This window comes from Haemaphysalis longicornis, unplaced genomic scaffold, assembly GCF_048455015.1.
Source record: "Haemaphysalis longicornis isolate Haplotype H1 unplaced genomic scaffold, Haemaphysalis longicornis Haplotype H1 scaffold_1, whole genome shotgun sequence".
Lineage (NCBI taxonomy): Eukaryota > Metazoa > Arthropoda > Arachnida > Ixodida > Ixodidae > Haemaphysalis > Haemaphysalis longicornis.
This window is the reverse complement of record NW_027526203.1, coordinates 18,356,529-18,382,125: the sequence shown is the minus strand read 5'-3', so window position 1 is coordinate 18,382,125 and position 25,597 is coordinate 18,356,529. Positions and strand designations below refer to the sequence as shown.

The window sequence follows — 25,597 nt, the reverse complement described above, 5'->3', positions numbered from 1 at the left end:
ACCAAAAAGATAACGCAAACACAATCAACCGCCGAAGGTAACGACGCGTTTTCTTGTTACACACTGTACATGAGATGCAAAGAAGTTCCTGCTCAAGAAAAGTGGCGGTGATGAACTACTTACATTTTCTTGTCCACATTTTATTGCTTGACTGTAGACATAAAAAAATTCGACAAGAGAGCAAGGACTTGAGAAAGTAATGAGCGCAAGTAAATAGCGTATACAGCCTGTAGGCCGTCCGCTTTAAAACAGTGCGTCTCACTTCGAAACCACACCTTGTATAAGTTATGATTTCAAATACTACCTTCATGGTTTAAAAGCGTGCGTTGCAGCAGGTCGTTTTTGTCACGTCACACTCTTCTCACCTTCGCAATAGTGATAAAAATCCTAGATATCTTCGGCAAAAAACGCTAGCTTTCTGCGTTAAGATGCAGGTACAGAATTTGTAGAACAGAACCTGCCGAACTAAAGTTGCTTCCTATAAAGTAGAAATAATTAAACACGTTTCTGATGTTATATGGAAAACAGAAGAGTATACATAAAGTTGTGCTCGTTCTTAGGGAATGCGCAGGCCTTTTTGACATCGTGTGGGACAGATCTGGGTTTACGGCTGTCACGGATGCCGAAAGGGCAAAGTAAGTCACCTTTGTCATTATTAAATACGTTATTTCTGTTCTGTATCTTGGCGTGAAAAAAATACGATATTTAAAAGTATAGTAGTGTTAGCCATGCAAATACAAGGCAGAATACACACCAGAAGTATGCACAATGTTTATAGCTGTGGGTTGCCGTTTCAATAAAAGCCACGTGATAGTAAGCGCTCATCCTGTGCAGCTCTCACCTTCGTCTTGTGTTGTTTCGCGCTTCTTTTTGTAAAAAGCTACATGATCATCATCATCACCAGCCTATCTACGCCCACTGCAGGACAAAGGCTTCTCCCATTAATCATCAATCATTCCAGTCCTGTGCTAAGTGCGACCAATTTATCCCCGCAAATTTCTTGATCTCATTTGCTCATCTAACTTTCTTCCGCCCCCTATCACGCTTGCCTCCTCTAGGGATCCACTATTAATGACCAACGGTTATCTCGCCTTCGCATTACATGCCCTGCCCACGTCCATTTCTTCTTCTTAATTTCTACTAATATGTCCTTAAAAAAGCGTCCCATGAATGCGCCTACTAATAAGCTACATACCACTATTTAAAAATACGCCAACAAGCATGCTATTCGTAATGGAACGTGTGAAGAGCAATTACGTGCAATATTCAGCCGCGATAAGTGTTCCCCTGACAGCCTGCTCTACATAGTCCGCGTCATCGCCGTTACGGCTCTGCGAGTTGGTTTAGAAGATCCGAATGGGTCATGAACTCAAAACATTCCAAAACATTTCGGAACGCACATCTCTTCTCCCGGAAAGGTTGTTTACAGTAATCAAAAATCGTAAACTTGATTCGTTATTTCAACAATTCAACAATGCTCCTCCGTCTGTGTTCTTTTTGGGTAGTTTGCGCACCGTCATCGCGTCTCGGTAGGTTTCTTCGATCCGAGTGGCTCGTACGACTCCTGTGGAACTAGTTTCCGTTTGCATTCTGGTCTTGTTTGCGGGTACGTTTTTTGTTAGGTACGCATCCGTGCTCAAGGCCCTCCTGGCTCCTGGCTTCTCGTATGGCATGTGGACAGCAGTCTACAATGCTCCCTGGTACACGGGTAAGTGCATGCGCAAGCTGTCTTATTTATTCCTAATACAAAACCCACTTTACATCTCCGGGGCAGGATAAGGGAAGAAACGCTTTATTTTGGGTATTTTCAAGGCAAAAGTATTTAGGATAATTTGGGTGGTTTTGCAGTGCCCATCTGAATTCGGCCAGTTGGCTCGATGTACTGCGCATCAAATTATACAGTCGCCCTCTTCAAGAATAACATAGAAGGAGATGAGGCGCCCCCCGAGTAAGGACTAAAACGGCTGAGCCTCGCTTGCCACCCAACGGCCACGGCTGGGAACAGCCGGACAAGGTTGCCTTCCTTTCCAGGACACAGCGGTGGCCATTCCCAACTGCTGGCGAATTCTACCACTCTCCACACATATCACATGCTCAATTTCTCAAGTGTGCGCGGGCTTTTTTAGTGTGGTCCGTGTGTACGTTGTCCCGTGTATTCTTAATTAAACGAGACACTCCACTTTTTGTGTTAGGACGATGCAATATAAAATTCGTTACACTCGATCCGAGACGGAGCCGTGGAGGAGTATTCATGAAAGCCTCGCATAAAATTCTGGCTGATGGCTGTGGAAGGTCTGTTGTGATTTCGAGGACACTGTGCGTATAAATTGTGTGCCAAGGTTATTTGAGGAGCCCTACACACTTCCTGTGCTGCAATGCCGTACTAAACGTCACAACACATCCTGCGTTGCCTGGGACCCGTAGCTTCTAAACTCCGCAACAGAACAGCTGGAACGCTATGCCTCGTCACCATATGCAGCTTCCGGTCGCCACATTGTGCGCTCCTTGTTGAACTTCTACCGTACCAGCTGGGTGAGACCTAGTGCGTTTCCGGTGCTGGCATTTCGCACTCGATGAAATATATTTTGCCATGAGGATGCTCGTTTGGTTCTGTTGGTAGAACATGACAATGAATTGAAGCGCTGGGAAAACGGGACAAGCGAGTCAGCACACACAAGGGGCTAGTTCCAACAGTTTTATTAGCAGACTAATACACATATAAGGCGTTTTTTTAATTCAGCCAGATCCAGAAACCGAAACGAAATCAAATATAACTGCACTGACAAGAAAAACTCGCAACTCGGCAACTCAGCAACTCGGCAACAAAACTCAGCAAAACTCGGCAAACACGATAAAACAAACACTCCTATGATATCCCTATACACTTTACGTGGATTTGTTCTTAGTTAAGACACCACGCTAATGTTAATGTATTTTGTACCTTCAGCATATTTTTTATACTGAGTTGTGACAGTAAAATAGTTCTAATTCTGGGCTTTATGCATTGAAGCAGCATCCAGGGGATGAGCCGCGCTAGAGCAGAGAGCTCCGGATTAATTTAAGCAAGCTGTGAATTCGTAAAAAATTCAACGTTCGGATTTTTTTTTCACCGCCATTATATCTCCGGTACTTTTGTTGTTTTGAGAGCTGACGTTATTATTTGCACCATAATGAAGGACTCCGGATTAATTTTAATCGCACTGGGATATTTTGTTGGCTCACATTTTCACAAAGGAGCGTAATTCGCCACTAGAAGCTAAACTGCCATAGCCGGCATAGAGCCGTTATTCGCTGCACAACGTGTTAGAAGCTGAGCTGCACCCACGGGTCTAGTTTTACTGCCGGAGACTTTGCTCCAGCCCTGCATCACCACCTAATTTTTTGTAATGTCTTGAGATAAGGGGAAAAATGCCCCATGTGTTGAAAGATGCTACTCGGCTTACAGCCCAACACAAAGTCCACCCTGAATACGATCCAACAGAAACCTATGACATAGCGATTGAACAAAAGCACTGCGCCAAGCCTCGATTTTAATATTCCGATTAGGTGTATGTTTACTTTAAATAAGAACAGCATTTGTGAATATGAGCACATGCGTCCTCAGAGCCATTATTCTTGAGCATTTGTTTGCCCCGAGGGAAAGGTGAGAAAATATTACGTGCCCTTAGTAGACACCTTATGAACTAAGACTATATTTTCGTCTATCCCATAGTAAACATCAATTTTTTTGTCAGCATGCGTCATGCTTGCCAAACATGCCCACAATGTGATATTTTATTAAGTGGAAGTCTTTAACGGCCTCATGAAACCATTCAGGATGGCGTACGATGGGAAAAGGCTTTTAACGGACCATTCTTCTGACAATTTAATACAAATATCTGAAAGAATTCAAACATGGAGTACATGTTCTATAATTCTATTCTTCAATGCTTTAGTTTACTCGCCCCCTTTTTTCTACCATATGTGCACAATGATGAGAGTGGAGGCTCAACTTACAAAATAAAGTGCTTTGTAGAGGCTTTGCAACCAGGTGCGATTCGATGGTCCGCTCCTTTGCTTTCCCTTCGAGAGGTTTGAATTTTGCGATAGGCCTGGAAAAACGAGAATGACAGAATAAATTCATGGGCGATACACTGCGTGCCCTGGTTTCGTATAAGTATTGTAAAAAGTTAGAGCACTGCACTTGCTTTGGCAAGGCGGAGTATGCTCAAATGCTCAACTCAATAAAAAACAATGAATGAATTCGTACATTGATACAAAATTTTGCAAGGAAAATGGTCCTTCAGAACATTTAGTACTAGGCTAGCCAAATCTTCCCGTGCTTGTGGCTACAGTCCAGGCAACAGCCGCTACAGCACAAGCAAGTTCATTCGAATTGTACACGTATATTTTTTTAATACTTTTGCTACGGCGATTTGGGGCCGCGCCCAAGGACGCGGGTTGGATACCGGCTGTGGTGGCTGCTTTTCAGATACAGGAAAAAATTATAAACGCCCGTACGTCGAGATTTCAACGCACGTTAAAGATCACCATGTGGTCAAAACAATACAAACCCCTCCACTACGGCACGGCTCATAGGCCAACGCGCGGGAGCTACACAGCTTCAGCGCGTTGAACACCGCAATAGAACTAGGAGTCGGTTGGAATAAGTCGCCCAGGAAAGGGTTCATAGAAACGAATAAAAAATATGGTAGTTATTTGGAGCGTTAGCATCCTGTTGAAGGTTGTTCAAGAGTACGGTGCAAAAGCAAAATGGGAAAATTTTGATTTCCGTAGGGTGTGCATGAAATCAATGCATATGAATTTCAAAACGAAAAACACATTTCACCATGTCCCGTCGTGCTTAACCACAGAAGTAAAGAAGCTGCCTCGAGGGAACGGTCGAGGGAACGGAGCAGCCATCGCCTCGGCTCTCACTCAACCAGGGGTTCGGAAGGTAGTCAGCGACTCCCAGCAATACTACCAGAATTACCAGTCGGGGTGGGTGTCCAGAGCTGCACTGCGTGTGCTAAACAACCACTCCCCAACCGGTTCCATTCAGCTCATCTTGACGCCAGCTGACGCTTCCATGGAGGGCAACGAATACGCCCACCAACAAGCCAGCGCTTTTACCCCCCAGGCTATGGAGCTGCACGAAGACAGTCAACCGCTTGTCACGTTCAAGGACATAACCAAGCATTATCGCCTTGAGAGACAGACCCTACCCTCGCCTTACCCTGACTTTTTCAGAGGAGACCAAACTACCCTATGGCTCGTACAATGCGGCTCCTTCCCACACCCGACGCGTCTTCACTCAAAGCACCCGAAAGCGCTGCGACGCTGAATGTAAACATTGCTCAGAAGTAGGAACACTCCGCCACATAATCCGGGTGTGCAACTTTAGCCCTGAGCACCCTCCTCTCTTCCCCTCAACTACCAACAAGAGCAATGGGAGAGGTGGCTGTGCAGTCCCTCTCTGCCTACCCAGCCTCAGCTGGTGGACACAGCACAGGTGGCGCGGACTGCATATGGGCTCTAGTGAAGGAAGCACTCCCCTGTGGCGCCCTCTGGGCCGTTCAGAAATCGAAATAAAAGTATTTTCCCTCCTGCTCCTCCTTCCACTGCCCTCCCTCCCCCGTCTCTGCCACCGACCTCGTCGCCTCCGTCCGCGGCGGCAGAGACGTTGAAGTTACATCGTGTAACAGTGGGTTTGAGCTTCCTTTAATTTTATGAAAAAAAGGGTTTCTACTTATGTGCTACACCAATACAACTCAACCAACCACCGTTCATGCATCATGCATTGATTTAACCTTAGCTAAGCATATCTCTGAAGTAATAAAGGGTGCGGTTAAGCGCATTTTACTTCTCTCTGGTTTCACTATTTGTAGAGACACGTTAGTTAGTTTAACTGACATCGCATGGGTAATCATTGCGGGTGCCGTTTACAGCTTTGCGTTCCATCCATATTCGCAGGGTGGAGTGGCGCGAATTTTTTTTCCGTCCTCGTATCTTTCCCCTCTCCCATAGAGTTTATGGCGAAAGAAGGTCAGGAAGCTTAGGAAGCACGTACTGAAAGCTAGAGAAGATCACAATAAAGGCCCACTCACATGCAGGCGTAAAATCAACGTACGCGCACAATGTCGTACGCCTGCGGTGACACCGCCCCTGCCTTTCCACCGGTGAGAGGGCGCCGGAGAGGGCGAGCAACCGCATACGCGCCGCAACTCGCACGTAAACCCAGCGTCATGGCAAAAAGAATGCCAACCGTCTTGCCCACCGTACACCAATGCGACGCGCAGTGTGGCTAGACTACTCCGTACGCAGCCTTGTGGCTGCTTTGTGGCGACCTGTTCAACTACAGTTTGACTGAAATGATACATATAATGGTTATTCTCAGAAACGTATGAATATTTAATGCAGAAACAGCTAAAACAGTTCTTGGGACAATAAAAAACCGTTATAATTAGTACGCTACTATGTAGCAGGCAGAAAACCCTCCACTACATTTGGCGTAACTCATAGTTGTTCGTTGCTTTGTGTGTTTTCTAACATTTTTGCTCTCCGTATTTTACAAACTACTTCGTTTTATTACGTGATTAATAGTAATGATAGCTCGTTTACCAACTACCTCTCTTCTTATTCGACCTTACCGCCAGATAATATCACCGCCAGAGGTCGACGCCAACACCGTGCGCCCGAAAGTTTGCCCCGATGTCTGGCTGCCTCTGACTTGGCGTAACAAGCGCTCTATAGCAATATTTTCGCCTTACAACGGAGTACCCCGGTTCCTTACGCGCTTATGCCTGTTTACGTCGTTGCGCGAGTACGTCGGTTTTACGCGTGCATGGGATTGCCCTTAACCCGAGAACAACCAACGCCGGCGTGCGCACAAAAACTACAGTCGCGATCGATTTTTCGAACGCTCTCTTTTCAAGACCTGTTTTAATATGCGGACCCCGCATTGGCTGAATCACGTGCTTTATAGAGTACATCTAAAAAACCAACCAAAATTTCAGACACTTGAAAATATTGTCGATCGGTTTTCGGCGCTTTTTCTTTCAATTGCGAGTATAAAGCTACCGGAAATCCAAACAACACCGCTTTCATTTTGTTTTTCTGAGGCCTAGAACACGGGTTACATGCGTGTCGCTGGGTGATCTCGCACACAACTTCGTTAGAAGGCACCGTTCGCTGCACTATATCTCGAGCCGCGTGCAGTCATCGTGACCACAGGGGCCGTTTAATCGCGTATGGTCGGTTTTCCTACTTTCCGTTGCCGCCTCAGCAACCTGTGGAGTTTTAATCCCCAGTGGTTACCTGTAACGACGACACCGCCTTCCTCATCCACGTCCTCGACAAAAGCTTCGAAGCGAGAAAATTACAGCCGATTAAAAATGAGAGAGAAGCTGCCATCATCAGTCAAATGCGAAGTGGCTGGTCGCAAGCGGCTGGCCATATTCAATAAAGTAGTGAATAAAGTAACTGAACTAAAGTAAGTGAAGTGACCTACAAGTAAAGTGACTTTTTATGCGTGCATTCATTTTTTCGGACAGCCCGATTTTCGGGTCGCTATCTCGGCCCTTTGAGTCTCCGGAAAACAGGTCGGCGACAATACATAAAGTGGAAATTATGACAAAAGTACTCAAACCGACAGACCTTTTCCATCAACCCATGTGCACAGTATTTGACTGCCGCGGTCGCTCCCAGGGGTCTTAGGATTAGAATAAAACCTGCTGCTACCGAACTCTTCCCGTCCAACATGAATAAGTGGAAACAGGTACTCGATAAAGCATCTTTACAATTAGCTGAAATAATCCTCAATCACTAGGAAACTACGGCCCATTCTCTCCGAAAGAAAGAGGAACTACTTAGTCAGGAACTAAGCAAAAGAGAGTTGAACCTTTTAAGCAACTACGAATCCAAGACGGCCTCCGCCATAACCTGAACAAAAGACCGCAAATTTAACCGAGATAGGATTTCTAACACTGGCCACACGCGTAAGAACCTAACAAGCTCCGGCACTAGTAACTGCCCCCACTCTGACAATACGACCGATAATGTCACTACGACTGTAATAAATGCTTCGATTACTGCACCGCGAACAGTTCCGTTAAATCCCTGTACTAATAATTTTCCCTCGTCTGCCGTCACAAAAGAAAATCTTACCGGGAGTGTAATGAACCTTTCAAGTATAACCCTCTCCCCAGCTCAGATGAACGTCTTGTCAAAGGACCTAAACTTTTGCCCGGCTACTGGTGGTTTTGATGAATTTCAACTTTTTAAGGACTTAGATAACTTCGCCAGCACCATGAGGCTACGAGAATACTTCTACGATCACCCCGCGACGGAAGAAGCCCGCAGAACCCTACCTAGCTATAAGCACTGGACCCCTCCCACACAGCGTGATAGTTGCCTCGACATGTACATCAAAGCTGTCCAACGCGATGTGCGAAAAGCATACCAAACACAAATTTCTTTCCACCACAACATGACTACCAACGAAAGGAAAGCCCTAGAGGAATTCGCAAGCTGTCCCGACATAATTATTAAACCTGCCGACAAGGGAGGCGCAATCGTAATCCTTGATAAAACCGACCATGTTAACGAGGCCAATAAGCAACTATCGGTATCGACGTTCTATAAAGCACTACCCAATGATCCCACTCAAGACAATAAGCAAATTTTCAAATATAAACTTGCTGCGCTTGTTAAAATAAAACAATAAATGAAAGCACGGCTCGTTCCCTGATCCCCTTAAGCCCAGAAGCCGGTAAATTCTATCTTCTCCCAAGGAATCACAAAGATAACTAGCCAGGGCGCCCCATTGTTTCTGGCATTGGCAGTGCTACCGAAAACCTCTCGCGCTATGTGGATAATCTCATTTGCGGCATTCCGCACAGCTTTCCCTCATTCATTAAGGATGCGAATGACTTTCTCTCAGACATTTCAAAAATTGAAATTCCTGATAACTGCCTTCTTGTCACCCTCGATGTTGCGTCACTGTATACTAACATCCCCCATGGAGATGGCATCGCCGGTGTATCCCTTGCGTCTGAGCAGTCATCGTGCGAAAAACCTATCGATTCTTCTGCTCTCCAAACTTTCTGTAGGCTTATTCTTGAACTTAACAATTTTGAGTTTGACGGAGTTAATTACGTACAAGTCAGCGGAACGTCAATGGGAACTTGAATCGGACCTAACTACGCCAATATCTTTATGGCTCACCTCGAATCAAACTTTCTTGACACCCAAAATTTAAAGCCAATATACTATAAAAGGTATATTGATGACATATTCATGATCTGGAAACACGGTGAGGCGGAGCTCCTCACCTTCATTGAGGCATTTAACCTAGCCCATCCTAGCATTTCCCTTGCTCATTCCTATTCCCAATACAGTGTAAACTTTCTGGACGTCACCGTTACTACCTCCCGAGGTCGGCTTCAAACTAAACTGTATAGAAAACCGACAGACACGCGGCAGTATCTGCACTTCCGAATTAGCCATGTCAGACACTGCAAGACAGCAATACCTTACAACCAAGCCCACCGATTTAGGAGAATTTGCTCAAACCAAGCCGACTTTGACTCAAACTGTCGAGAACTCAAGACCGCCCTCCTGAATAAAAAATACCCGGTAAAACTTATCAACCAACCAATTAGACCGAAATTAGAGCCAACCAATTAGACCGTAACGAAATCTGTAAGAAAAAAGCCCCGAACGGTAACCCGCAAACTAACTTAGTTTTAAGCCACTCATCCTCCGCTCCAAGAGTGTCAACCGTACTAAAAAAAACGTCAAAATATCCTAATGCAAAGTGACCGCTTAAAAAGCACATTCCCCGAACCACCACGCGTTGTCTACCGGCGTAATAAGAATTTAGGCGACTTTCTTACTATCTCTCGTATCAACCAACCGGAAACTAATGGCCGCATGCCCTGTAATAAACCTCGATGTAAAGTATGCCCACATATGACCACTACACAGCGCGCCACCAGCACGGCTTCAGACTACTACGTAAATATAAAAGGTAACTTTAACTGTGACTGCGCTAATGTCGTATACCTTCTAGAGTGCACTGTTTGTAGGCAACAAGATATCGGCCAAACTGAAACGCCCTTCCGAATGCGATTCAATAATCACCGCTCTCATGCAAAAAAGCTGCCCTTATTTGCCCCTATCAAGACATCAGAACAGTCCCGGGAATGCATTTGAACATCTTAAAGCAACGATTTTAGAATCCGCCTTCAAAACGCACCATGACCGCGAGGTTCGGGAATCTTATCTCATTTATAAGTTTGGGTAGCCACACTTGAGATTAATGAAAGTTACGGAAAACTAACGTGCTTATCCCTCGATTAAAATTGGCGGCTTCATAATTTTTATAACTATGCCCATTAATCCTACCCTTGAGTTTCCCATCAGAATTCGCAAAAACTTTCCAAATACAGCAGCTTTATTAGCCTAATGCGGCTCAACAATGCCATTTGTCCTGGGGAAGGAGGCCTCGTTCCCACCACCACTTAAGAATGTTTAACTCTTTGTGATCTATTTATGTTTAACCTTTTGTGACCCTACCTATTTCCTGTTCAGTTGCTAGCTTCTGTGAAATGCTCTTTTGTGCCCCCTATCTATTCTCTTCATCCGCGGAGGGCACAACCATCTTCGCTTCCGCCCCAACCAGTCTCCCCAGCCACTGAATACCTTACTGTATACTCTTCCCTTTCTTTTGAAACCGCGGTTGTCCAGTTTCCCGCATTGTCTGAACTTGCAGCCCGCGCGGCATACGTTGACCAGTCAAGGTGCAACCTTGAACGCTGCTTTCTTAACACGACCCCTTTCTCTCTCTCGCTCCCCCCCCCCCTTTTTTTCTGTTTTGTTGTTGTAACATAGGCGTAGCCCGGCTGTATGCGTACTCTCCTTTTCCGAAACATTTTCCGCTCCTTCTCACAGTTTTCTGCAAACCTATATAAGAAATGGGTTCCAAATGTTTGCGACAGCAAAATCATGTAACTTTACTCTGATGAAGGCAAGTCCCGTTGCCGCTACGTAAGTAAACCTTGTTTGTTATTGTTCTTGCTGTGTATCCGACTCTTTACTTATACTATTTCTGCGCGCTTTGTGAGTTTTCTCTTTCTCTAGATTTATATATATATATATATATATATATATATATATATATATATATATATATATATATATATATATATATATATATACACGAGAGGGTAGACACACGTATGAAAACGATGATTGAACTAACGTTTCGACCGGGGTCCGGTCTTCGTCAGAGTCACCGGACCCCGGTCGAAACGTTAGTTCGATCATCGTTTTCAAACGTGTGTCGACCCTCTCGTGTATTTTGAAACCGAATCCCGGAACTTATTCATCGCTATATATATATATATATATATATATATATATATATATATATATATATATAGAAATAAGGGTTGGCAGTCGAGAAAACCTCGGAAAGCAAAGGGGTAACTTTAACTGTGACTGCGCTAATGTCGTATACCTTCTAGAGTGCACTGTTTGTAGGCTTTTTTCTTTACTTTCTTTCTTTCTTTCCAAATTCTTAATCTGTTTCAATGATCTACCACATCCTCCCCTTTGCTTTCCGAGGTTTTCTCGACTGCCAACCCTTATTTCTGTGTTATTTTCAACGAGCCCCTCATTTCCTATTCTGATTCGCTATATATATATATATATATATATATATATATATATATATATATATATATGTATATATATATATATATATATATATAAGACAGAAATAATGGTTGGCAGTCAAGAAAACCTCGGAAAACAAAGGGAAGGATATAGTAGGTCATTGAAACAGATAAAGAATTTGGAAAGAAAGAAAGTGAAGAAAAAATGCCCGCCAGGTGGGATCCGAACCCACGACCTCCAGAATACCGGTCTGGTGCGATAACCACTACGCTACCGACGGGCTATTTTTCTCCCTCACTTTCTGGGGTATTTATGTCAATGTAATTTTTTCCTGCGCTTGAGGGTTGTAGCCCGCGCCACTCCGACTTCTCGGGTTGAAGGGGATTTTCTTTTTAACCCCCGGGCCGTGACTCGAGTGTCTACGATATGTCGAGAGTGGTCGACGAGCGGTGAACCCTTTTAAGCTCCCTATGGCACCAAGACTGCCAGAACAGAAGCCCTCGCTATGCATGTAGCGAATCAGAATAGGAAATGAGAGGCTCGTTGAAAATAAGACAGACATAAGGGTTGGCAGTAAAGAAAACCCCGGAAACCAAGGGGAGGATATAAAAGGTCATTGAAACAGATAAAGAATTTGGAAAGAAAGAAAGTGAAGAAAAAATAGACGAAAAAATATATATATAGATAGTCGGGAAGTAGAGTCCTTAATTGCTGCAGGAATACGCACAAAGTAAAAGTACGATCTTCGAAGACTTTATTTCCAACGTTTCGACCTGACACAGGTCTTCCGACCTGAGACAGGTCTTCCTCAGGAAGACGTGTGTCAGGTCGAAACGTTAGAACTAAATTCTTCCCCGCACGGGGCACCTTGAGTAATCTTGGTGACGGTGAGTGGCGACACCGCGTACCCCGAGCCCCCCATACTGTAGCTGTTACCTACCGTGGCTAGAAGTTGAAAGGTGAAGGGTTAGAAGCCGTGAACGGTGGCCGTCGGAGCCTTGGTCAAGCTCCGGCCGATGGGCTCCCTGCCTGTCTACCAGGCAGGGAGCTCCGGGACCTCTTTGACTACCAGGGTAAGGTCAAAGGAGAAAGTACCCCCGTCTCCCTGCTTTTATACTATGCTATATGGCATTTTCTAAACTCCCCCCCAAACGTGATCGGCCCCCGAAAAGGGGCCGCACCGAAGTGAATTTCCCACCGCTACCTACCATAGAATTCGCCAGACCTGACAATTTCCCCCGGTTTTTGATCATGGAATCTGCAGAACAATCTGAACCTCTTACATCGAAGTCAGTCTTCCTCATTGCTAAGTTTCTTGACAACATTCTGGGCAAGAACTACAAAGCAAAAAAGCTAACCAGTGGTGAAATCCTTGTGGAAATATAGAATCAACAACAGTCTAAAATTTTCCTCGAACAGAGCATGATCGGTGACTTGAAAATTAAGGTAACTCCTCACCGCAGTCTAAACACATGCCAAGGTGTAATTTCTCAATTTGACCTAAAGGACGAAAAGACTCCGACTTGCTGGAGGGCCTGCGTGAGCAAGGCGTTACTGCAGTCAGACGAATCACCATCCGTAGAGACAACCAGGAAATAAAAACAAGCTTGTAATTCTCACTTTCGACCGTTGCAACCTCCCTCAATATGTAAATGCCGGCTTCATCCGTTGTGAAGTCCGTCCCTATGTTCCCAATCCGCGTCGGTGCTACAAGTGCCAGCGCTAAAGGCACGGCACTTTACAGTGTTGGGGGAAACTGACGTGTGCCAAATGTTCTGATCACGACCACCCTACAGACAATTGTAAAGCCAGTAGCATGAAATGCCCAAATTGTGAAGGACCCCATGCAGCGTACTCGCGTACCTGTGGAAGGTTCAAACTCGAGAAACGCATCATTAATTTGAAGGTAACGGAAAACATCTCGTACCCGGAAGCACGCAAAAGGTTTGCCTGCTTTGCTTCTCCAAGGTACGCCGACGCAGCTCGCCGGGGGGCAGAGCGGCGTCTGGTCTCGGTGGCGACCCAGTTCAGTGAGTCTGATCTGGTCCCACCCCAGCCCCCCACTGGGTTGTCTCCGGCAGCCCAACCCGTCACCACACCGCTTGTTCAGTCACCAGCCGCTGTGGTGGCAACTGAGTCAGTTGGGGGCGCTGCTGCATCCGCCATTTCTTCTCCACCTGTCCAAAGCTCAAGTGAGGGTACGGATATGGAGGTGGAGATGGGGGATTCCGCAGCAGCTCCCGCCCCTGCCGCACCGCCTGTGGCACTTCTGGCAGTGCCGATGCCATCGGTGGCGGCGGTTGCAGAAAAAAGCACCCACAAGGGTTCCACGTCCAAGGAGCCCAATCCGTTGGGCACTCCCAGGACGTCGGACGAAGACATGGACGTTGGACCCTATCTGTCTGCAGTGCAGCGGAAGGAACGGGTACCATCGTCCAAACCATCCGATAAGCCCAAAAAACCAAGAGTCACAGCCCTGAAAGACAATACGTAAACACTCATTCTCACACATTTCCAGTCGCTTTTGCAAATAATGGGAAGGAAAAATATTATACAATGGAACTGTAGAGGCCTCATCAAAAATTTTGACGATATATATCAGATACTACACACCAAGCAGCCAAGTATAATGTGCCTGCAGGAAACTCATCTGAGCAGCAAAAACACAAACTTCTTGAATAATTATATGGTATTTAGAAAAGACAGAGATGGATGCACACACTCCTCGGGAGGTGTGGCTATTGTTGCTCGAAAATGCATTGCATGTAATACCATCTCCTTAAACACTGTCCTTGAAGCTGTTGCGATCCCTCCAATAATATTTAATAGATTAATAACAGTGTGCTCCCTTTACATACCGCCTGACTTCCAGCTCTCGAGCTCGGATTTCGAAGGGCTGGTTGATCAGTTGCCTGAACCTTACATCTTGATAGGCGACCTGAATGCACATAATTCTCTTTGGGGCTCTTCCCGCACCGATGCCCGGGGTCGCCTCATTGAGAAATTCTTAACATCGTCGGGAGCATGCCTTTTCAACAAGAAACAGCCAACATATTATAATATAGGACACAACACCTACTCACACCTTGAGCTGACTATAGGATCGGCAGTACTTCTTCCGTCTCTTGAATGGGACGTGGACACCAATCCATACGGTAGTGACCACTTCCCTACTTCATTAACATACATTGACAAAGGCCCTACCTGTTCCCCTTCCCATAATCGGTTCAATGAAGCAAAAGCAAACTGGAATACATTTACAGAAATCTCCAAACTACACTACACATCTATAACACACCTACACGTACATGAAGCCGCCCGACTCCTCACGGCACACATCCTCGACGCCACCGAAAAGTGAATTCCCCACGCCTCTGGTGCCCCGCGCAACCAGAGGAGGCCGTGGTGGAATGAGGACTGCAGGCGGGCGTGAGAGGGCCAGAACAAGGCGTGGGGTATCCTGCGCCGGTACCCCACGTCGGGAAACCTTTTATTGTTCAAAAGGGCTAAGGCGATGGGAAAACGTGTGCGCCGTGAGGCAAAACGAGAGAGTTGGCGCTCATTCGTAACATCCATAAACTCTTACACTGACTCTCGCAAAGTCTGGACACGAATACGCAAACTAAAAGGACAACAGACACACAGCCTGCCCCTCGTTAGTACAACAGGGGACACACTGGAAGACCAGGCTAACACACTCGCACAACACTTCCAACACGTGTCCAGTTCAGCACACTACACTAGCACTTTCATGAAACATAAACAATTGGCTGAAAAGAAGTCTTTACTTGATAACGATAAGTCAACCTCCTCTTATAACTCGGAGTTCTCACTTTATGAGCTCTGAGCACCTGTAAACTTTATGAGCTCTGGGCCGCTCTGAGCACCTGTAAACCCTCAGCTCCAGGCCCAGACAACATCACATATACAATGATACAGCACCTACACTCAGACACTCTTCTAACACTCCTCCACCTATATAACAAGATTTGGCTTTCGGGGCACATTCCAAGCTCTTGGAGGGAGGCTATAGTTGTAGCTTTCCTGAAAGAGGGGAAGGATCCTTCCTTTCCCGCTAGCTATAGATCCATTGCCCTGACGAGCTGCCTTTGTAAGCTTTTCGAGAAGATGATTAACCGAAGACTTGTGTACTTCCTGGAGTACAATGGACTTCTCGAGAGCTGCCAGGCAGGTTTCAGGGCAGGGCGATCTACACATGATCAACTCGTTGCCTTAGAATCCTACATCAAAGATGCATTTATTCATAAACAGTATTGTATGGCAGTATTTTTCGATATTGAAAAAGCGTATGATACTGCATGGCGCTATGGAATTCTTAGCGACCTTAAGTCTTTTGGTTTGTCAGGCAACATGTTAAATATTCTTGCAAGCTACATGTCGGAGAGAACTTTTCGTGTGAGAGTGGGCAATAGATATTCCCGAGTTCACGTCCAGGAAAACGGTGTGCCTCAAGGGGGCGTTTTGAGCTGCACGCTGTTTATTATAAAAATGAACTCGCTGGGAAAAGGATTGCCACCAACCATTTCTTACTCGCTATATGTAGACGACGTTCAAATCTCCTTCAAATCATGTTATCTGTCCGTTTGCGAGAGGCAAGTCCAGCTTGGTGTCAACAAACTCGCTGACTGGGCCGACAGGAATGGATTTAAGCTTAATCCAGAGAAGTGTACCTGTGTTGTATTTTCAAGGAGGCGCGGAATCAATGCTGATCCTAATATTAAGCTTAAAGGTGTCTCAATCCCTCTCAGAAAGGAACACAAATTTTTAGGCGTGGTGCTAGATGAAAAACTGACATTTATTCCTCATATAAAACACCTGAAACAGAAGAGCCTCAAAACCATGAATATTCTGAAGGTTCTTTCGCATTGCTCGTACGGAGCGGACAAACAAATACTCCTCCGCGTATTTACCAGCCTTATTGGCTCACGGTTAGACTACGGGAGTGTCGTCTATGGGTCCGCATGTAAAACGGCTCTGAACATGTTGGATCCAGTGCTGCACTTGGGTCTCCGTCTTGCATGTGGAGCGTTCCGGACGAGTCCCATTGAAAGCCTGTATGCAGAGTGTGATAGGTGGAGCCTTGAACACCAGCGTTCGTATACTTCATTGCTGTATGCTATTAAGACGACTTCTGTAAAAAACCACCCATGTAGTTTTATCATAAGCAACACCTCATCCGATCCGTTGTTCGCAGCACGGCCATCGATACCCGCTCCTTTCTCTATCCGAGTGAGAGCCCTCGCTGAGGAACTAGGGATTTCATTTGAGGAGAGCATGAAGTGTTCTATTGCTGACCTCATTTCGCCTTGGGAGAGGTCAGCAATTTCGTGTGATATTTCTTTTAAACATATCAACAAACGAAATGCGCCTAGAGAACTTATACAACAGCACTTTCTTCAGTTACAACACAAATACCCCCACACCACTTTCTACACCGATGCTTCGAAGTCTTCTTCAGCCGTCGCATGCACTGCACACGGCCCAAACTTTACCAGTACGAAGACCTTACACAGAAATAGCAGCATTTTTACGGCCGAAGCATATGGTATCTTATTAGCAGTACAACACATTACACAAATTAGAACAGAACACTCCATTATCTTTACAGACTCTCTAAGTGTGGTAACAGCCTTACATTGCTTCAGACCTACAAAAAACATTGTCCTCCAGCATCTAATCAAAGCCTTAACCTTTGCTCCTCACTCAAAACTGAAAATAATTATTTGCTGTGTTCCAGGTCACAGTGGCATTCTGGGGAACGAAATTGCTGACCAGAGTGCCGCTGTAGCTGTTATCTGCAGTAGCATAGATGTACCATGTGTTCCCTACCTCGACCTCAAGCCACTGGTACGGACAGCCTTGCGCAAATCTTGGAAGGAAACATGGGACACACAAACAGAGAACAAATTCTACACTATAAAGCCACAATTAGGTAGATACATAACAGACAAACAAGACAGACACAAGGAAGTAGCCTTAGCCAGGCTACGGATAGGCCACACTTATGTAACACATTCACACTTGCTCACTGGGTCTCCGAGACCCGTGTGCAGCAGGTGTGGAGAGGGCCTATCCGTAGTTCACATACTAATCACATGCAAGGCACTCCACACCACACGACACAAACACTTTCCAGAAATCTACAGACAACAAATACCACTCCACTCATAGCACTTCTTAGGCGATAAACCAATGTTTACTGTCAAACGTGTTTTTAATTATCTATCAGAAGTTAAATTTCTGAATCTCATATCGTATCATGCATAATCACAACCTGGCCCTCTACACCAGCCATCCTCATTGTCTTTATTGTTTTTACTTCTGGTGCTATTCACTTTTAGTATGACTTTAATCTGTGGTAGCTAACCATCTTTTTTTTGGCGCTCTTTGCCCCAGTTGGCCTTGCGCCATTAAAATGCAACCATCAATCAATCAATCGGAACTAAATTCTTCAAAATGCGTACTTTTACTTTGTATATATATATATATATATATATATATATATATATATATATATATATATATATATATATATATATATATATATATGAAAAAATGCCCGCCAGGTGGGATCCGAACCCATGACCTCCAGAATACCCGTCTGGTGCGATAACCACAACGCTACCGGCGGGGCGATGTTCCCCTCCACTTTCTGGGGTATTTATGTTAAGGTATATATATATATATATATATATATATATATATATATATATATATATATATATATATATATATATATATATATATATATATATATATATATATATATATATATATATATATATATATATATATATATATATATATATATATATACCTAATGCCGCCATGTGTGTTTATGTGCCTCTGCATTTTATCCACTTTTCAGGTCCCCCAAGAAGTGCGGATGAGGCCACGTTGCGGGAGCATTTTGGTAAGGTTAAGATTGGTCTTACACTTTTGGTGTACAAACAAAAACCATCTTTAAAGATGATAGCAGAGTGCTTCCATGCCTTTCTGGTCATGAAACTTCGCCATCACGCTATGGGAGAGCTTCGTTCGCTGCCGCGCCGTGGCGCTGGTGTTGATCGGAGGGCAGGGGGGGGGGGGGGGCGTGTTCAGAGAGCGTTTGACAGGGAACGGACCATGGAGTTAGATAAAACAGAGGCTCGCCGCCTTATCAGCAGTGCGCTTTCGCTTTACGTGTCGTGGGCAGATCAAATGGACTTATTATTTCGTCAGTGGCGAAAAAATTTGGTCCGAACGGGCATGCTGCTACTGCGTTCCTGCCTGCTGGTCTGGCTACAGAGCAGCGGCGGCCGCCCGATGCCCTCCGATCTGCGGTGGCGCCACTCGCGGTAGCCTTTGTCCCCGTACGAAACTTAGCCGGGAGTTTCATGATCAGAGAAGCATTGAAAGACTCTGATAATAGCTTCTCGCTCTAGCCGTCTTTCAATTTCACCGCATAGAAGTAGTCACTTTGGCGTTTGTAATGAAGCAGGGTTTTAATTCTGGAGCGCAAGTAGGTAGGTTATCTCATGTTTTGTTTGATGACCGCGTGTACCTTCACTGGAGATTCCTGTTGTATGAAACTGCAACCTTCCGGACTACGCATTCACATTCGATATCTCGTAGTGGCCAATCAGACATTGCGTTATCTAGGGTTCTGTTTGAACGTATATGAACGGGCTTCTTAAAGTCTGTTTAAAGGAATACAGGCCGGCTGGTCAGGCCGGTCAGGTAAGCAAGTCAGGCAATTAAAAAAAAATGTACCGTGGTGTGGAGATCGCTTTCTCTCTAGCAATTAAATGGACCACGCTCGAACCCCACATGCACTGGCTCTTTTTTCACTGTTTGCTTAACCCAAAACCCATTTCCTTTTATCACGCATGTTATCAATTTACGGCATATTAGGACATTACGAACAAAATGTTTAGTTGTGTTCTCCTTAGGTCAGTCCCACCTCCTGTTTTCTACGTTTCAGTTTTCCTCTTTTATGTCGGTTTCAGCGATTGTTTTGAGAATTTTTCTTCATTGAATAAATTTCCTGCTGTTTTGGTGGCTTTTCGTTCAGACGTTTTTGTCTTGGGTGGTTTTTTCCCTCTTAGGTTGGTTGCAACTTTCCCGTAGTTAGCTGAAAGAAGGCGAGCTTGGGTGGACCCATTTGCGTGACTGTCTTTTTCAATAGGGGTGTTTTTTTCCCCTGTTAGGCTCGTTTTGCTTGTTATTGTCGCACTTAAGGTACTTTTGGTCTGCTCTGGGAATTTTGTCTGCTGCCCCATGGGCCCCAAGCAGGCGCGGGCTTCTATAGAGTACGGATTGTGAATACGCCCTCGGATAGGTGCAAGTTCTCTCTGAATTTTCTCTTCCTGACGAAACACGTTGCAAAATATTAAAACATCTCACCGAGGATTGTTACCCGCCGCGGTGGCTCAGTGGCTAAGGCGTTGCGCTGCTGAGCACGAGGTCGCGGGTTCGATTCCCGGCCGCGGCGGCCGCTTTTCTGATGGAGGCGAAAAGCAAAAACGCCCGTGTGTACGAGATTTCGGCGCCCGTTAAAGATACCCAGGTGGTCAAAATTAATCCGGAGCCCTCCACTACGGCGCGCCTCATCGCCTGCTTTGCGTCGGCGCGTTAAACCCCAGAATCAATCAATCACCGAGGATTGTTCACGCCAAGCGAAGCATGCGTTTACCTTATAGCGCAAAGGTACTCGCCGTAATTGCTGTTTTGCCTCGTTTGATAAAGAGAGTGTCTATTATATCACATTTTATTGCCACAAGCCTCAACTCAACTTAACGCGTCATAGGACTGAGCGAATTATTACGCATGAGCAAGTACACAACAGCTTACCTTGCTGAACGCGTCTGAGCAGCTCGCGCGAATCCAGTGAATGGTGGATTCTACTGCGTCATGGGTCACGTAACTGGTACATAAGGGAGGGCCATTCACCAGTTCACCACATAAACCACGTCTCATGGGCTTCTACTGACCGTTGCGCACGACAGCACTGTTTACCGCGCAGCAAAATTACGCTCGTACAATTAATGGTTGCGTGCTAGTTTTTGCAACCACCTCTACTTAGCCAAGAATAAGCGACAGCCAGTAGCGCACGTAAATGCAGTTCCGAGCATTGGCCTTTAAAATGATATACATTAAAGGACACTCAGAAGCCCACAGATGGTAAGTACTTCGCACAGGGTGAATCGGAAAATTTGAAGCTCAACATTCAGAAATAAAACGAAATCATATCGTTGGTGGGCCAAAGTAAGCGCGTAAAGAGCAGACGACTCCTAAGCAATGAGATTAAAAGGCCGAGCAGACCTGTGCAGTGGCGTCGCAAACAACTAAAAAAGTGAAGGAAGCCCACATTAAGGCGTAACACTTGAAGGTAGCGAAGCGGAACGCAACCTTCACCACCATCACGATGGTTTGAGTTCACGATTGCAACCGATATGCTTCTTCTTCGCTGCGGAAATTACCTTTACTCCATCAATGTTGCTACAAGTGTGAGCTTCCTTCTTTTTTTTTTTTTGAAGTGATGTCATTGCCAGTCACCTAGGAGGGGCATACGCTATGACGTGTCTTTCTTGTTCCGAGCAAGTGTTTCCACGATTACAGAGAAGGCTTGAGCTTTTTTTCTTGGGAGGAGGGGGGGGGGGGAAGGTCTTGGCCAAAGTCGTTGTCTTGCAATCTCCTTGGCTGGGCTGGCTTGGCCTTGGCTTGCACACGTGCACCGGGGACGCTAGAAAGTGGCCGCGAGGCAGGCATACAGCAGCGCTAGGCATTTTCTTGGTACTTTAAACTGTCGGTCAGTCGCCGCAATCTTGCCTTGACAAACAAGCTCTGGGGGCAAGTTTCGAGGCACGAACACACAAGCCCTAGTGGCATTTTCATGGCTTTTGTAACCACCGGACGTTCGCCGCTATCTTGGCCAATCTCCCCATGTGGGTATGCTTGGCTTGACAAACATGCGCGCCGGAGATGCGTCTCGAGCCACGCACACACGAGCGCTCGGCATTTTCTTGGTTTTCTAAACTGCCGCGCGGTCGCAAAAGGCCCGCGGCCACGTGCGCGCACTTGGCAATTTCTTGGTGGTTTTAACTGCGGACACGAAAAATTACGATTTGCGAAAAAGCTTCGCTGTTAAAAGAGCGAAACCAATAAAATCAAAACCGGCACGCGGAATCATGGAGCGTGGGCTGGTCGTGGTTTAAAGCCGGGTAGGTTTCCAGTCGGCTGAGTTTCCTTTGGTGCTCAGCAGGGTCTCGGAGCTCCCGAACAGAGAGCCCGTCGGCCGGACTTCATGAAAGGCTCCTACGGCCATCGTTTCTGCTTGCTATCCTCCAGCTCAAACCCATCACCACGGTCGGATACAGCATCGGTGCGGGGGGTCCACGGTGTCGCCACCTGCATTTTCTAATATTGCTCAACGTTCCCTTCGCGGGCTATAAATTTACGCAACCGATGCGTGCAGACCAATTTTTGAAACTGTCAATTGTTCGATATGTCTATTCGGTCTTAATATATTTGTATAGCGCATTGATTGTACCGCGCACGGAACACGCATTGCACATGACCCGTCATGTTTGTTTGTTAAAATCAGGCTCCTGTACAAACGCCATAGACGTGAAGCCTAAATATTTGCCAGTTGGATAAAATGTTTTCCGGACAGATAGATCAAGCCCTAATCTCTCGTTACAAATGATAAGTCCCCTTTATCTACCTGAGCTGATGTTAAAGAGTATGACTATGCCTTCGCATGCCTTCGCATGTTTAGATACAAGTATCCTTACGGTATAATTACGGAAGGAGGAACTAAAACTGTTCAGAAGCGTTCTATCAGATCCGTTCCCCGCATTCAGAGCTGCTTCTGTTTCAGGGGACGTTGCGAAGGTCGTTTTCGTCGACAGCCACGTACGGGCCCAAGCGAAATTCCTGAATGGTAGAGCTTCGGTTACGTTTTGTCTCTGGCACTTGACCGCGTAACAGACACCGTGATAACGTGCAAAACAAACGGAAGAAAATAAAGGTATTTTCGTACTACGTATGCGGCATTTTTGTGAGTTCATACATTACCAACGACGTCGTCAAGACAGTGAATCAGGGGACGCTTCGATTTCCAATTGGCTCTCCATTTATTTGCTTTTTAACTGGACTTCCTATTGTGGAGAGTCTGGTGACCTAAGTTACCAGGATGCAAGCTTCCATCGTAAAAGTATCCATCAATCTGTACACAAGCACACTTCCAAATGAAGGATGGGGGAAGAACACGAGATTCTAATTTGCAAAATGTGGCCTTTGCCCCACGATCGCCTAAAATGGGGTAGTGTAGCATGGCTGCCACCGAGTACGCCTAGCTTGCTAACACCTGAAGAGACTATGGTAACGATGGCGCACAAAAACCAGGAAGAGAGAAAAAACGCTCACAGTAATACAAGGCCCGCTTCTGTCTAGTGTTTATTGAGAAAATAATGCTGCCTATGTTTAAAAACTTAGAAGCCAAGTTCGGTCACTTCAAGTCAGAAAGGTCAGAAGGCTATTTCGTTTTCCGAAAGCGCTACTGACGGCGCACTGACAGTTTTCCCCGCCGGCCATATAAAGTGTGCTTCAAGAATTTCACGCGGAGCTTGTCACTGGCTTTTTTGGAGACCTTTGTGCAACCTAACAAGCAGTGCAGAAATACATCCTGCAATGCTCTCAAAGGTGACCACCTGCAATTTTTTTAAAGTCCCCTTGCTGTCCTTCGCTCTATCATTCAGACACCTTCCAGATTGCCCGATAACCATAGCCACAGCTCAGTTGAATTTTGTATACAATCCCCATGCAGCAATCAGTGTAGCGGGCGGGGTATTTTTTGTCACAAGAATCTGCTTTTTTATCATACGGCATACTTTTGACAGCCTGCATCGGAAGGTAAACACCGCATTGTCTAATTACCTTTTAACTACTTTCTTAGTGCCCTGCGAAACGTTATGCGAATAAGGTGTGACATGCATGTTATTTTTCTCAAACCACCCTTATTTTTTAAGATCTTTTTTATTTCCACAGGGCATAGATGAGAGAGTGAGTTGATGACGACGAAAGTTTTAGATGAACATGAAAATTTAGACAGTTTTAGCTGATCGTTGTCGACGGTGCGCTGCAGTACCGACGGCCCGCTCAAAGCAACCCGAGCTTATACCATTCGCCGCCAAGCACACCACACATGCTCAATGGCGCTTCCGCTTCCTATCGGAGCAGAGGGGGCCGTGAAAACCGGTCAGCTAAAACTTGCTGTTCGCTTAACGAATGAAGTCTAGTAGGGAACGATGATGGGGCCCATGTGTGCATGCTGTGTATGGGGATTCGTGACACCTTGTGGCGACGGGCCTCAGCGTAAACACTGAGGCCCGTCGCCACAAGATGTCACATTCTCGTCGGACGCATGGTGAGCCACAAAGTGATATCATCCACATAAAGGGCATGTCGATGTTTGGGTATTTGCTCAAGGACAGCGGGAAGGCTAATGAATGCGATGTTAAACGGAAGGGGAGGCAATACAGACTCCTGGGGTGTGCCGCGTCTGCCGAGTTGGATTGGTTTAGTGATGAGATCCCCTAGTTTGCGGATGGCTCGACGATCTGTGAGAAAATAGACGATGTAGCTGTAGGTTCGTTCTCCGCAGCCAGTCGGATTAAGCCGAACAAGAATCGCCGTGCGGGTCACAATAACAAATGCTCCTTTAAGATCCAGGGCAAGGATGGCTCGAGGGTAGTGGCGGGTAGCTGGTGCGATTATTTCTCACTTGAGGTGAAGGACCACGTCTTGGGTGCTGAGGTGTTGACGAAATGTAAACATGGAGTTGTAAGTATTGCAACGGGAAATGTTGTAATGAATGCAACGCCCAACCACCGTGTCCTAAATACACGCGTCGGTATATAATATGGTTGAGCTGGGTGGAAGATGGCTATCCGTATCTGTGGTGGGTTGTTGAAGGGCAGGCGCCGAATCGTTGAACTCTGGGCGAGGGAGGTCAGTTGGCTTGTTGCCACTCAATTGTACGAACTGCCAGGGCTGGTAACTTATGCGACACTGCGTAAGCTATTAAAGCGCGCGCAGAATCACACAATGCAGCATTTAATTTTCGAGCTTCGCGGCGTTGGTGAACAAGTTTATCCAATATATCCAGTTAGACATGTTTCTAGAGAACAACTACAGGGGTGATGCGTGGGAGCACAGTAATTGCTCTCATAGCCTCTTTGTTATTACTTTCAGCCGATCTCACTGTGTTGCCGTCAAATGCTGTAACTGAGCAGAGAACACCAAGCGGGGTTGTAAAACTGCTCTCACTATTTGTCGCGCCATGTGTGAGCTTGCTCTACCAGCTTTGGGAGCTTTTCTTCGTCGTCGGTGCTTTAGTTTCATCTAATCTTCCGAAGAAGCACATCGCACGCATTGAAAATAAGGAAAGAAGAAAATCCCGCCTGGCTGAGCTTTGTAATCTGGTCGCGAAAACTGGCCTCTCCTTATGAGCGCACTATTTCTTTGCGGCCGCTTGAATACACGAGATCGCAATACTTTTTCTTACTAGATTTCAGTGCGTGCTGTACAAGGGATTCAGCTTTTAAATGCGAATGCATTTCTTAGTCGGGGGTTGTCGTGCTCCGTCGGCGTGCGCCTGCATTCCTCAAGCGCGAGCGCACGTGAGCGCGCGCCTCGTAGTTCTGCCTTCGTCGTCGTCGTCGTCGTCTCGTCGCGGCGGACCCGCGCCGCTACAGTCGGGGGTTGTCGTGCTCCGTCGGCGTGCGCCCGCAGGTGTTATCTCTCCGCGCTCCTCCTCGCCCCTAGCAACAGCTGTGGCGCGCCTAGCAACCGGAGCAGGGGGTAGCTCGGGCGGGAGTAGCGGAGGGCAAGGGGAGAGGAGGAGCGCGCTCGGGCGTGTGAGGGCGCTCGCATC

At 46.1% G+C, this 25,597-nt stretch overlaps 1 protein-coding gene across 1 annotated transcript in view; it reads left to right on the top strand.

The window, feature by feature from the left end:
* LOC144163289 (putative thiopurine S-methyltransferase) overlaps positions 1–22,708 on the top strand; it is a 95,022-nt gene extending 72,314 nt beyond the window's left edge. Inside the window, exons 5-8 of the mRNA XM_077694196.1 lie at positions 561–635; positions 1,623–1,708; positions 18,548–18,592; positions 22,541–22,708. Of these exons, the coding sequence (XP_077550322.1) occupies positions 561–635; positions 1,623–1,708; positions 18,548–18,592; positions 22,541–22,647 (313 nt within the window). The 3' untranslated portion in view covers positions 22,648–22,708. The remainder of the gene's footprint in view (positions 1–560; positions 636–1,622; positions 1,709–18,547; positions 18,593–22,540) is intronic.
* Positions 22,709–25,597: the final 2,889 nt, after the last annotated feature.